At 48.1% G+C, this 12,698-nt stretch overlaps 1 protein-coding gene across 1 annotated transcript in view; it reads left to right on the forward strand.

Moving 5' to 3' along the window:
- Positions 1-8,349, forward strand: part of USP43 (ubiquitin specific peptidase 43) — a 62,410-nt gene extending 54,061 nt beyond the window's left edge. The window contains exon 17 of the mRNA XM_024748412.1: positions 6,632-8,349. Within this exon, the coding sequence (XP_024604180.1) occupies positions 6,632-7,677 (1,046 nt within the window). The 3' untranslated portion in view covers positions 7,678-8,349. The remainder of the gene's footprint in view (positions 1-6,631) is intronic.
- The last annotated feature ends 4,349 nt before the right edge of the window (positions 8,350-12,698 follow it).

Genomic DNA, 12,698 nt, shown 5'->3' on the forward strand with positions numbered 1-12,698 from the left:
TTTTTACGGTACGCGGGCCTCTCTCACTGTTGTGGTCTCTCCCGTTGCGGAGCACAGGCTCCAGGCGCGCAGGCTCAGCGGCCATGGCTCACGGGCCCTGCCGCTCCACGGCACGTGGGATCTTCCCGGACCGGGGCACGAACCCGTGTCCCATGCATCGGCAGTCGAACTCTCAACCACTGCGCCACCAGGGAAGCCCTGCTTAATGCTTTTAATCATAAATTCTACTTTGTTTGAGATGAATAATTCCACCCCTTCTTTCTTTCTTCTTGCTTGCATTTGCCTGGTGTCATTTTGCCCTTCTCTTTTACTTTATAAACCTCTCTTTTTGAGTTAATTTTAAGTGGTTTCTGAGAAACAGTATGTTGCTGTGTTTTGTTTTGTTTTTTAAATGTAAAAAATTCAAAGCGTGTCTTACAAAGGGAAACTTCAGTCCATTCATACCAACTACCAAACTTGATTTCAACTACCAAACTTGATTTCATGTCATTTTATATTTTTTTGTACATTTTCTCAGAGATTTTTTTTTTTATCGAAGTAAAGTTGATTTACGGTATCGTGTTAGTTTCAGGTTTACATAGCACAATGATTCAGTTATATATATATATATATATATATTCTTTTTTTAAAAAATAAATTTATTTATTTATTTTTGGTTGCTTTGGGTCTTCGTTGCTGCGGGTGGGTTTTCTCTAGTTGTGGCGAGCGGGGGCTGCTCTTCGTTGCAGTGCGTGGGCTTCTCTTGTTGCAGAGCATGAGCTCTAGGCACAGGGGCTTCAGTAGTTGTGGCACATGGGCTCAGTAGTTGTGGCTCTTGGTCTGTAGAGCCCAGGCTCAGTAGTTGTGATGCACGGGCTTAGCTGCTCCGTGGCATATGGGATCTTCCTGGACCAGGGCTCGAACCTGTGTCCCCTACATTGGCAGGCGGATTCTTAACTGCTGCGCCACCAGGTAAGTCCTATATATATATATATATTCTTCTTTGGATTCTTTTCCCTTATAGGTTATTACAGAATATTGATATAGCTCCCTGTGCTATACAGTAGGGCCTTGTTGGTTATCTATTTGATATATAGTAGTGTATATACATTCATTTCATTAAAGAAAAATTTCTATCACCGATTCTTTTTTCTTATTTTTACTGATTTAATCATTTGCTGTGTGTTCCCTATTTTCCCCTGGTTCAGTGGGAAGTGCTATTCTTTCCCATCTTGTTAATTCTTACCTTATGCTTCCCTATATTTAAAATCAAAGGCATTTTCCGATTATCATATGGATACGAGAAGCCTGCTATTTCCTGTGAGTCATTCTGTTTCATCACTGCCTTCTCTCTTTTCCCTGATGAGACCTTTTAATGCTTCCGTGTCATTCCCCCCAAATAAGAGCTTTGAGATGCTTTCCCAGGCTCTCTCTGGTCTGTTTCAACAGCACCCCCTCGTCAGTCCCCAGTTCTTAGGTTGTGCTGAGATGGTTTCCTACTCTGTTCCAGACTGTAATCAGAATCACTCTTGCTGTCCCTTTCCTGTCCCAAACACACCAACTTAACTTCATGTAACACATCCTAAGACCACCTGTCCCCTGTGAGGGTGGATGGTACACGATTGCACTGGACACCGCTGTCTGTCTTCTTTTCATCACCTTCTATCTTCAGGTCTCAGTGCTGATTTTTAGTATTTGGTCAGAATTCTTCTCAGGTATGCATAACATGCTCTTCCTCTGCAGAGCCAGAAATATTTTCTTTTCCCGGGGAGTGAATGGCAGATTGACTGGTGAAGGGCTCTTGGGTTGCAGTCCTTTTCTTTCGGGCATCTGTGGATGTTTTCCCACGGTCTACGAGGCCCCAGGGTTGCAGGTGAGAAGTTCTTCTTTTTCACATGAGAGTCACTTGTTCTTTCTGGCTAGAAGCTTTTAAAATTCTGTCTTTGACCTTGGAGTTCAGAAATTCTACCAGAATATCCCTGGGTCTGTGTTTTTCCCTCAAACCTGCCTGGGACTTGTGGAGGCCTCTCCTTCTACAGATGCAGACTTTTCTTTAGGAAAATGCTGTTTTTGTTTAATTATTGTCTTGCCTGCTTTTCAGATTCCTATTATTTGCCTCTTGGGTCTCCTAGATCTGTCCTCCAAGTCTCCTGGCTTTTCCCTGTGATTTCTATCGCTTTGTCATTTTGCTCTATGGCATGAAACATTGCTTTCACAATTATAAAATTTGTGAAATTTGCCAAATGTCATAAATTTCAAGATCACTTCAGGCCACTAATTTGAGTCTTAACAGTGACCCTGCCTGCCTTCAGTTCATTTACTGAATTTTAAAACCTGGAAGTCACATTCTTCAGTCTCCTGTTGTTCTGCACTTGAATCTCCCTGACCGTTTTATTTTGTAACTTTTTCTTTAACGGCTCAAAAGGGCTTGTTCTGTTTATTCTTTTTTTTTTTTTTAAACAGAGAACAGGAGTATTTATTTATTTTTAAATTTATTTATTTATTTATTTATTTTGGGGCTGTGTTGGGTCTTCGTTTCTGTGCGAGGGCTTTCTCTAGTTGCGGCGAGCGGGGGCCACTCTTCATCGCAGTGCGTGGGCCTCTCGCTGTCGCGGCCTCTCTTGTGGTGGAGCACAGGCTCCAGACGCGCAGGCTCAGTAGTTGTGGCTCACGGGCCTAGTTGCTCTGCGGCATGTGGGATCCTCCCAGACCAGGGCTCGAACCCGTGTCCGCTGCATTAGCAGGCAGATTGTCAACCACTGCGCCACCAGGGAAGCCCCTGGTTCTGTTTATTCTTATTCTCTGACTGCCAGACCCCCTTAGGTGTGTTTTTATTTTTCTGTTTCTGCCTATCAGGGCTTCCTTCCACCCTCTCCTGAGTGGCCATGGTTCTTGGAATGATGGACGGGGCAGTGGCCTTGGCTCCTGACGCCACCTTTCCCCTCGCCGGCCTTGTCCTGCCAGCTCAGTCACAGAGGTGGACAAGGCTCAGCTGTTCTGTGCAGCTTCTCCTTACTTTCTGGGGGACCTGAGGAAAGTTTAGGGGTCAAGCTTGCCCCAGGTTGCACTGTGCAACCAGAGACAGAGGCGTCTGCAAATACAGGCTGGGGCTTAGAAGATGAAGGCCCCTAGTTAGGGCCCTTTTCTCCCTTGGTTACAGCCCTGGAGGCCTCTTTGCTGCTTCCCTGACCTGCCGAGCTTGCTTGTGCCTCAGGGCCTTTGCACTTGCTGCTCCCTCTGCCTGGAACCTGTTATCCCCAGATCTCCATGCAGCTTCCTCACTTCTCTCAGGTCTCTCCTCACTGAGGACCCTCTATTTCCCCCTTACCCTGTCTTCTTCTTCATCCTAGCTGTTATCTCTATATCCCATGGGATGTATTTTTGCTTTTTTGTCAAGCCCAATAAGGAATAGGCACATTGTACTTTATCCACAGCTGTATCCCCAGCACTGCAAACAGCCCTTGGCACCCAGTAGGCTCTCATTAAATATTTATTGAGTGCATAAGTCAGGGACACCCTTGACGGGACGAGGAAAAGTCTTGTCCTGTTGCAGGTGGGCTGAGGATGGTGAGAAGAGCCCCCACCCCCTGCTCACAGCACACATAGTGAGGCCGGGTCGGTGACCAATTTCATTAGCCCAGGAGAAAAAGTCACAGAGGAGCGGATGTGTCATTTCCCAGCGCAGCGTCCACCGGCTCCAGGGCCCCTGTGTGGTGGGGTCTGTGCCCCCAGGCTGCCCCGGAGCCATCTGTGTGAGCAGGGCTCTGGGGGACCTGGGAAGCTCCTATGTATGCCCTGGGGCTTATACAACCTCAGGAAGCACTTAACCATTCATGTCCTCAATGTGGCTTCAGCTTCTAGGCCCCCTTCCTGGTTCTCAAGCCAGACTCGGGGTGAGCAAGGCCACGGATTCCATGGTGGGAAAGGAAGCATAGCTCAGGGGTCTCTGAACTCCAGCATCCCTGGAGGTCTGGCTCCCCAGGGGAAGGGCTTACCATCCCCCGCCCTCCCCCTCCCCCAGAAGCAAGGTACTGGGTGGACAGTAAGTGCTGCGTCTGCTTGGGTGCTTTCCCATTCATTGCTCCTCGCAGCCAGAGCGCTCGCTCCCTCTCAGATCCAACAAACAGGATGAAATAAAATCATGATGGCCAAGGTGCTTTCAAACTGCATCTTGAGCAAGAGGAGCTGGGCGCTGCTGGGCACCTGTGTTTCCCGTGACATGAGCTGCCGCCCGGTGCTGGGTGCCCGGGGAGAAGGATAGAGAGCGGGTTAAGGCCGTGGCCAAGCCATCTGCCACCTGCCCGGGCTGCGGGCTGGGCCTCCCGTTCTGAAAGGCTGAACGTCACCGCTTTGTGACTCCTAACACAAAGCTGCTCTTTTTCTGCCCTTCCCAGGGCTGTGGACCAGGAACAAAACCTGCCCACGTGTCTCAGCCCCTAGAACGGTTTGTTTTTTTTTTTCTCTTTTCCTTCCAAGGTGTGGGAATTTAATGATGGAGCAACAACGTCAATTGGGACTGGAATTACAAAGTATTTGGGGTGAGATTGTGTCTGTTGATGGCTAATCTGAAGAAATACTTTAAAGAAAAAGAAAAATACGGAAGATTATCTGTGAAAAACCTGAAAGGCAAGATCCGCGGAACCTCAGAGATGCTATCAGATGCCTAGTGGAGCTGATGGGCCTTCCACGCCCTCGCCTTCTTGGCACCTCTACTGGCTGACGTCTGTGCGCTTTCCCTGCCGGCGCCTCGGGGACCCCTTGTACCTGCTCCTTTGACCTCCTGAGCCCCCCGCCTGTGCCTCCGAGGACCCCGGTCCCTCTCCATACAGCTCAGAGGTTGGCTTTGGTGGCTGTGGTCCTGGCTCATTTTGGAAGCTGCCTTGTGCTCCGGGATGAGAGTGGAGAGGCTGGTGCCCTTGACCCAGGCTGACTGTCCTTGTGCCACGTGGGCTTCAGCTGAAGATTTCTTTCTCAGTGGTGGCAGCCATCTCATAAATCAAGTGTCTTAATGGTACAATGGCCAATGACGTTTTAACTTTTGTTTTTCTTTTTAATTGTGTTAAAATACACATAACAGAGAATTCCCTGCCGGTCCAGTGGTTAGCACTCTGCTCTTTCATTGCCGAGGTTCCCGGGTTCAATCCCTGGTCGGGGAACTAAGATCCCACAAGCCAGGGGAGAAAAAAAAAAAACAACCAGAAACACATACCAGACTTTGTTTGCCATCTTAACCATCTTTAAGTGTACCGTTCAGTTGTATGAAGTACATTCACATTGTCGTGTGGCCTATAACCACCACCATCCCTGGAACTCTTTTCATCTGTAAATCTGAAACTCTATACCTGTTAAACACCAACTCCCTATTCCCTCCTTCCCCAGCCACCTTTATACTTTCTGTCTCTCTGATTTTAGCTGCTCAGAATACTTCATGGAGTGGAATCATATAGTATGTGTCTTTTTGGTGACTGACTATTTGGGGTCCCTTGAGATTCCATATGAATTTTAGGATGGGTTTTTCTATTTCTGTTCAAAACCTCACGGCGATTTTCATAGGGATTGCATCGAATCCATAGATCGCTTTGGGTAATATTGGCATTTTAACAGTATTAAATCTTCCGATCCACGAACACAGGATGTGCTTCCATTTATTTACGTCATCTTTCACTTCTTTTGGCAATGTTTTCTAGTTTTCAGCGTACAAGTCACCTCCTTGGTTAAGTTAATGCCTAAGTATTTTATTCTTTTTGACGCTATTGTAAATAGAATTTTTTTGGGTAACTGATTGACTGTGTCAAATACACAACCTGGGTATATGTCTGTTCCCTTTAGAAATGTTGAGATTGAGGAAAGAATTGAGAAGAAAATCAGAAACACACAGCACCCCCATGGTTCCCTCTACACCGTCTCATTTAATTTATTTAAGTATGGAGTATTTATTTCTCCGTACTCCTTTGTATGTTTTCACATGCACGCATCATGCACAGACACAGATCTACACATATACGTGTGTATATATTTTTGCAAGTTGGATTACTCTGTGTTTTTCAAGACTCTATTTCGCCCTTAGCAATATGTATCAAAAACATCTTTCTAACTATATACAGATGTTGCAAAACACACAATGGAGGTATAGCTGGCAGTTCTGAGAGAATTAAACACACAGTACTTTTCTTTTTCTCTTCTTTTCTTTTTCTTATTTTTAGCCCAGGGTAGAACATCTGAGGCTTGTACACTGGAAAAGTACAAGCGCCTAATTTGACCTGAGAAGGCAGGGACTTTTGCTGAGCATTCTGTTTCATGGCCGTATATAAAGATGAATGAAAATGATGTTAAATCTTAGGCTAGCTGCCTGAGAGACTGAGTATTCTCGGGAGTCTGCACTGCCTGGCGTGCAGCTACCTTCGTTGGCACTGGCTTGCCCTGTGGCTTCAAATATATAAATGGACTCCATGGAACAGTGGGTGCAAACAGTGATGCTCCCGAGGGCAGGAACCATAATGTCTTGTTCACTGCTGTGTCTCCAGCACCCAGGACAGTGCCTGATCCATCAGAGGTGCGTGGTCAGTGCTTGTTAGACAGACTGGCCTTGCAGCTACTCTTAACTGCGGCCGGAGGGATACTAGGGCACTGATGCTCTTGGTGTCTCTTTCAGGAGGCTTGGAGTCCAGGCCTTTGGCACGGGGTGTCCAAGGCCGCAGCATCAGCATGAAGGTGCCCACCCCTTCCCGAGCCAAGCAGGGGACCTTCAAGACCATGCCCCTCCGGTGGTCTTTTGGCTCCAGGGAGAAACCCCTGGGTGCATCCATCGAGCTGGTAGAGTACTTGGAGTCCAGACGGAGACCTCGGTCCACGAGCCAGTCCATCGTGCCGCTGCTGACGGGCACGGCTGGTGGGGATGAGAAGTCAAACGCCACCCTCTCTGCTAAGGGTGAAGATAGTGGGCGAGCCGGCGACAGAGTGCTGGCCGAAGCGCCCTGCCCCTCGGGCCACCCCGGCCGCTGCACGGTCCCTGGCAACTCAGATGGCCTGAACGCAGCAAGGAACCTCAAGGAAAGCGCAAGTCAGGATATCGGGCTGCCCAGACAGTGTGACCTGCCCCTCACAGTGATGTCCTCAATGGACGGCGGGAAACGAGCCCGGCCGGAGGGCCAAAGGACCACAAGCTGTAAGGGAAGTGGCCTGGCAGGGAGCAGTGGCCAAACACCCTCCCCCAAGAAGGCTCCCAGCGCTGCGACGTTATCTAGAAACAGTGCAGACAGTTGCCCAAATACTTTTGGCAAGATGAGGGCTAATGTGGAGAGAAGGGACCCCGCGACAGACAGATTCCCACAGGGAACCCTCCCCTTTCTGAGGTCTGTGTTTTGGAGGAGGGAGAGCAGGAAGAGTGACAGGGCAGAGGCGGTGAGTGGCAGGCAGAGCCCAGCTGTGAATGAGCGGGCCCGGGGTTCGCCTCCATCCCTCAGGATTCGAGAGAGCCTGGCCAGGGGCCCTGCCAGCCCCCTGGAGAGGGACGTCCGGTCCGCGCCCAGCTCTCTGCGCCTCCCTCGCAAGGCCGGCAGGCTCCCGAGGGCCACTGCCCTTGGCACATCACAGAGGAGTGTCCCTGGGGAGCAGACTTCTTTCGGCACCTTGCCAAAGGTGAAGTACCACACGCTCTCCTTAGGTCGGAAGAAAACGTTGCCCGAGTCCAGCTTCTGACGGTGTGTGTTCCAGTGACGCGTGGAGCTGGCATCCTCGTGACTGCACTGAGCTGCATCTGTAGGCAGCCTGTGTTGAGAGTGGGATTTGGGGAAGACAGTTGTCTTGTGAGCCCTGAAAATAAAAATTTTTTGGTCTCCGCATCTAGATTTCCAACACCTAATTCCAAAAATACCTTGTTGGCTGCCTTTATGCCACCAGACCACAAGAGGGCTTTAGCGGGTCAGCATAACCATTTCGAGGCAAGAACTGCTGTTTTGTTTAAATTTCAGGGCCTGAGTACTTTTACTAAGGAGTGATCGGATGTGGGCAAAACATAGAGCATAACTCTGTGAGGAAGCCTCGTTAATAAGAATCTTCAGTATCAAATCAAATATCGTTATTGGTTTCTCCTATTTAAACTATTTTTTTGGGGGGAAGTAGCGGACTTAACAGGAAAATCTTCTTTTCCTCTTGATGCTTCTCTGGGATAAAGCATTAAGGATGCCAAAAAAAAAAAAAAAAGTGATAGTGACACTAAAGCAGGATTCTAGGATAATGAGGTGGGAGAGAAATGATTGAGATTTTAGGAGAGTATTTAATATATAACAAAATAATTGTATTAAAAGTTTTTCAAGGTATTTAAAAAAGATAACTATTTTGATACTGGGAAAAAAGGAAGTTCTTTTTTTAAAAAAATTAACTATGAGATCTATGTACAATTTTAATAAAAGCTCATCTGTGAAACATGCAAATGACTCTGAATTATTCAAGTTAGACAAATGATCTTGTTTTCTTTCTGCTGCATAAACTTAGCTCATTGCTTTTTTTTTTTTTTTTTTTACCATTTAACCATTTTTTAACATTGAAGTGTAGTTGATTTACAATGTCATGTTAGTTTCAGGTGTACAGCCCAGTGATTCAGTTATACAGATAGATAGATGATAGACGGATGGATAGATAGATAGGTATATTCTTTTTTAGATTCTTTCCCCTCATAGGTTACTACAAAATACTGAGTATAGTTCCCGGTGTATACAGTAGATCCTTGTTTGTTATCTAAACTCGTTGCTGTTGATATCAGAAAGCCATTGATTGAGTTGTCTTTGAAAATTTTAAGTACTTTTAATTAAAATGATTTGCTGTTCTCTAAGGAAATAGAAGTCTCCCCAGGTCTCTCTCTGGAGGGCATGTACTTTCAAGGACTAGAGAGTCTGAGCCTGTCTCAACGGGCCATCACTTTGTTACCGACTAGGGTCCTTGGACTCCTTAATCAATAGAAGTTGATGAGAGGCCAGAGGAGGAATTCAGGCAAGGCTTTATTGGGGCTCGTGCAACAGCAGGAGGGAGCGAAAGCAAGCGAAAGGTGTCCTTGCTCACTCTCCGAGGAGGGTGGGCTGCTCCCTTAAATGGGGGAGGCTGGGAGCGGATCAGTGGGTCAGGCCAGAGCGAAGGCTCAGGTGGTCTGCCCACCCGCTTGGTAGTGCCGTGTGCCGGGATCATGTGCGTGACCCTGCTTTTCCTCCCTGCCCCTCAGAAGTGGCAGTCGCGTTTTGGCCTTTTTGTATCTTCTTGTTCATAATTTGCCCCAACTGCGCCTGCGTGCAGGTATTTTTAGTCTCTTATAGTTTCTTTGTATTCTGTTGCTAGAGGAGACGTTTGTCCAGGTGCAAGCACTGCAGTAGAGGGTCCCGGGTCCCAGCCTGTCTCAGGTTGACTGTCCTCCGTTGCCTAGAGCTCTGCACACTTTTCAGTAGCTCTTCTAACAAATATCCCCTCACTTCTTGCCAAAAAGCTGCTAAGGCTGATCCCAGTCCTGGGGCTTGACAGGTGAGGTTACTGGTGAGTCTGTAGTTCAACAGTCCATTTTCTAGAAATACTTCCTTTCTGATAGGAACCATTTGTTTAAGACACCCGACTCCAAAAATTAAGTTTTTCCTCATATACACGGCATGACTCATTGGGGTGTCTCTGCTACTGTTCTTTTCTTAAGGAAGAATGAGGTTCTTTTTTATTCCCCATGAAAAAGGCTACGTAATTTTGAGCAACAGTTCCAAGATAGAAGGAACCTAGATGAGAGAAGGAGAAAGCAGGGGGACCTGCCACCTGACCCCAGAGGGCAATGTGTGTATCAGTAGACCCACATGCTTGCATTTCAAAAGAAGTCCGTGTTTTCTTCAGGTCTTAACTGATGCTGGGGAAGACGTAGCTGTCCGTGCCCTCTTGGGGGATGGGAGTCTAGGAGTCCTCCTGCTGTATCTGGTTCTTTTTCCTCTGTTGACACTCATTTGTCATGTTTCACTCCCATGCTCTTCCTAAGCCCAGCCTCACTTTCTTTGTCCCCTAAGGCATTGGGTTGTGACTCAGATGTGCATCCCCAGGCTTCTCCCTTTCCAATACCCTTAGATATCATGAGCAGGTCCCAACTGTTAGCAGCTTTCTCTGTAATACACCACAGATTGGAGCATTTGCCCTAGGCTAGGAATTTGGAATAGAAAGAGGCAATTACACATAGACGCTGGTAGTTATATCTGCCATCCCACATCTTCAACAAGGATGCCTGAAGTTCCTTGGTAACGCTTTCCCTGAGGTTGCTTCCCCGTCTACAGGGACCTGGTAGGGAAGGCTGGGAGAACACAGCATGGGAAAAGATTGGGTTAGATTTCTGCCCAGATTGGGGGCATGGTTCCAACCTTGACCGTGCATCTGAGTGTACGCTGTGGCCATCTGGTCAAGGGATGTTTCAGGAGGAAGCATGGCAGAAACACTTGGATGCTTTGCTCAAACTACAGAGCTGCTCTTGGACATTTGTAAATCGGAGTTTGAGGCAGGTTGAAAGCCATTGAGTCAGATACAAGCATGGCCAGCGATTGAGTTAGCTCAGCGTGGCAGAAATGGTCTCCCATCCTCCTCTGGAAGCCCAGGTACCCTGCCTGGACCTTTCCCTGCTCCTGAGGTCTGGACCCTGGTCTGGTGGTGATAACTCCCTCCTGACTCCCAGCGTGTCCTCCAGGTCTGGGACTACTTTGCTTTATCCTCCACTCCACTCTCTTCCACTAGCGGAAGGAAGGGTTTGCAAGTCCAGAATCTTGGGCTGGGAAGTCATACTGGCGGTGTCAGAAGCTCCAAGGGCCAGAGGAGATCGAACATCTAGAGGAGGGGAGATCGTAATCTATACACGTTACAGAATTACAGTTCTGGGAACAAACAGAGGTATATGCTAGCTCCATCCTGCTTTCCAGATCCTGTCAGCAGGACACCACCTGTCGTGAACAGACACAGGGATGGTGAGTTAACCAAGCTCCCGCTGACTTGATTACATCTCTTACTGCAAAAGATAACATGTAATAGTTGCAGCTAACGAATATTTCGATAGCACCTGCTGTGTGTGCAAAACACTTCTTAAGGTGCTTCAGATTTGTCCTCCAAAGTGTGAGAGGTTGGGTCATTGCCCACCAACTCCTGTCCCCTGCTGGGTGAACATTACCCCTCCCCGGGGACGTTAACTCTTGGGCAATTCAGGACTGCACCTACAAGGGTTGAAGGGACCCTCAGGCTTTAGAGAAAGCCCCCCAGGGCAGAGAAGTGGAGAGGTGAGCCGGATTGCTGTTGGCAGGTGTGGGAGCCTTCCGTCATAGCTACCGCTGACACTGGGGACAGGGGGTGGGGGGATGGCTCACAGGGCACCAAAAGCATCTGCTAAATCCTCCAGATTCCTCTACTGTTTATATACTTGTACATTTCCCTTTTGGGCAACAGAGCACGACCAAATCCAGACCAAACTTCCCCACTGTACCTCAGCCTTTGTAATGGAAACTCCTTGACTGACTTTGCAACCCAGAGTTCCCCCAATACCACTGTTGACCAGGGTACACCAGGAAGGTGGGGGTGATCTGACCCTGCATTTGGAAACCTCACCCAGTTCTAAGACGAAAGGGACTGATAGGTTATTGGTCATCTTCAGCTGCAAGGGCTCCAGCCATCTCCACCCACGTCCCAGCTCTGCCATTGACCAGCTCTGTGATTTGGGCTTAATTACCTACCCCGCTTTCTGAGCCTGTTTTCTTCTCCAGTAGAAATGGAACCATTAATATCGGTCTTGGAGGCTTGCTGGTAACACTGCATAAGGTGACGTGTTAAAGTTCCTCGTAAGGTAGCAGGTAGGTGGTAAATGCTCAGAAGTTCCCTTGTCCAGAGATAAGCGTTTACAAAGAAAGGCTTGTTTTCCCCGTAAGTGTGTTCTCCCTTTCTTCTTGTAAGAGCATCTTTTTTAAAAAATTTTTTAAAAAAAATTATTTATTTATTTTTGGCTGTGTTGGGTCTTCATTGCTGCACGCGGGCTTTTCTCTAGTTGCGGTGAGCGGGGGCTACTCTTCGTTGTGGTGTGCGGGCTTCTCATTGCGGTGGCTTCTCTCATTGTGGAGCATGGGCTCTAGGCACGCAGGCTTTAGTAGTTGCGGCACGCGGGCTCAGTAGTTGTGGCACACGGGCTCAGTAGTTGTGGCTCACGGGCTCTAGAGCGCAGGCTCAGTAGTTGTGGCACACGAGCTTAGTTGCTCCGCGGCATGTGGGATCTTCCCGGACTAGGGATTGAACCCACGTCCCCTGCATTGGCAGGCGGATTCTCAACCACTGTGCCACCGGGGAAGCCCGTTGTAAGAGCATCTTAATTTTCTCTTGGGAAATCACTCCCTCCCCACTCTGTCCATCAGACAGAGCTGCCCCACCTCTCCAGCCCTGGAATGGGCACGTGGCCCAGGCTTGAGCAATCAGACACACGTGGTGGTTTCAAGATGACTACACGACGAGGTGGGTGTTGGAACTAGGGGGAAAGAGGAATCTTTTTCTATCTGGCTTCTCCGTCTATAGGATGTGAGCCTGGAGGTATTGGTGTCCATCTTGTCATGAGGATGGGGAGAACCTGTTGAGAATGAAGCCCACCCAGTAGAATATGTTGTTGAGAAATGGCAAAACAAAACAAAGAACAAGCAAAACAAACAAAAACCCTGAATCCTGGTGGCATCCTTTGGACGCCTAGATTT

Source organism: Neophocaena asiaeorientalis, unplaced genomic scaffold (genome assembly GCF_003031525.2).
Source record: "Neophocaena asiaeorientalis asiaeorientalis breed wild unplaced genomic scaffold, Neophocaena_asiaeorientalis_V1.1 scaffold543, whole genome shotgun sequence".
Classification (NCBI taxonomy): Eukaryota; Metazoa; Chordata; class Mammalia; order Artiodactyla; family Phocoenidae; genus Neophocaena; species Neophocaena asiaeorientalis.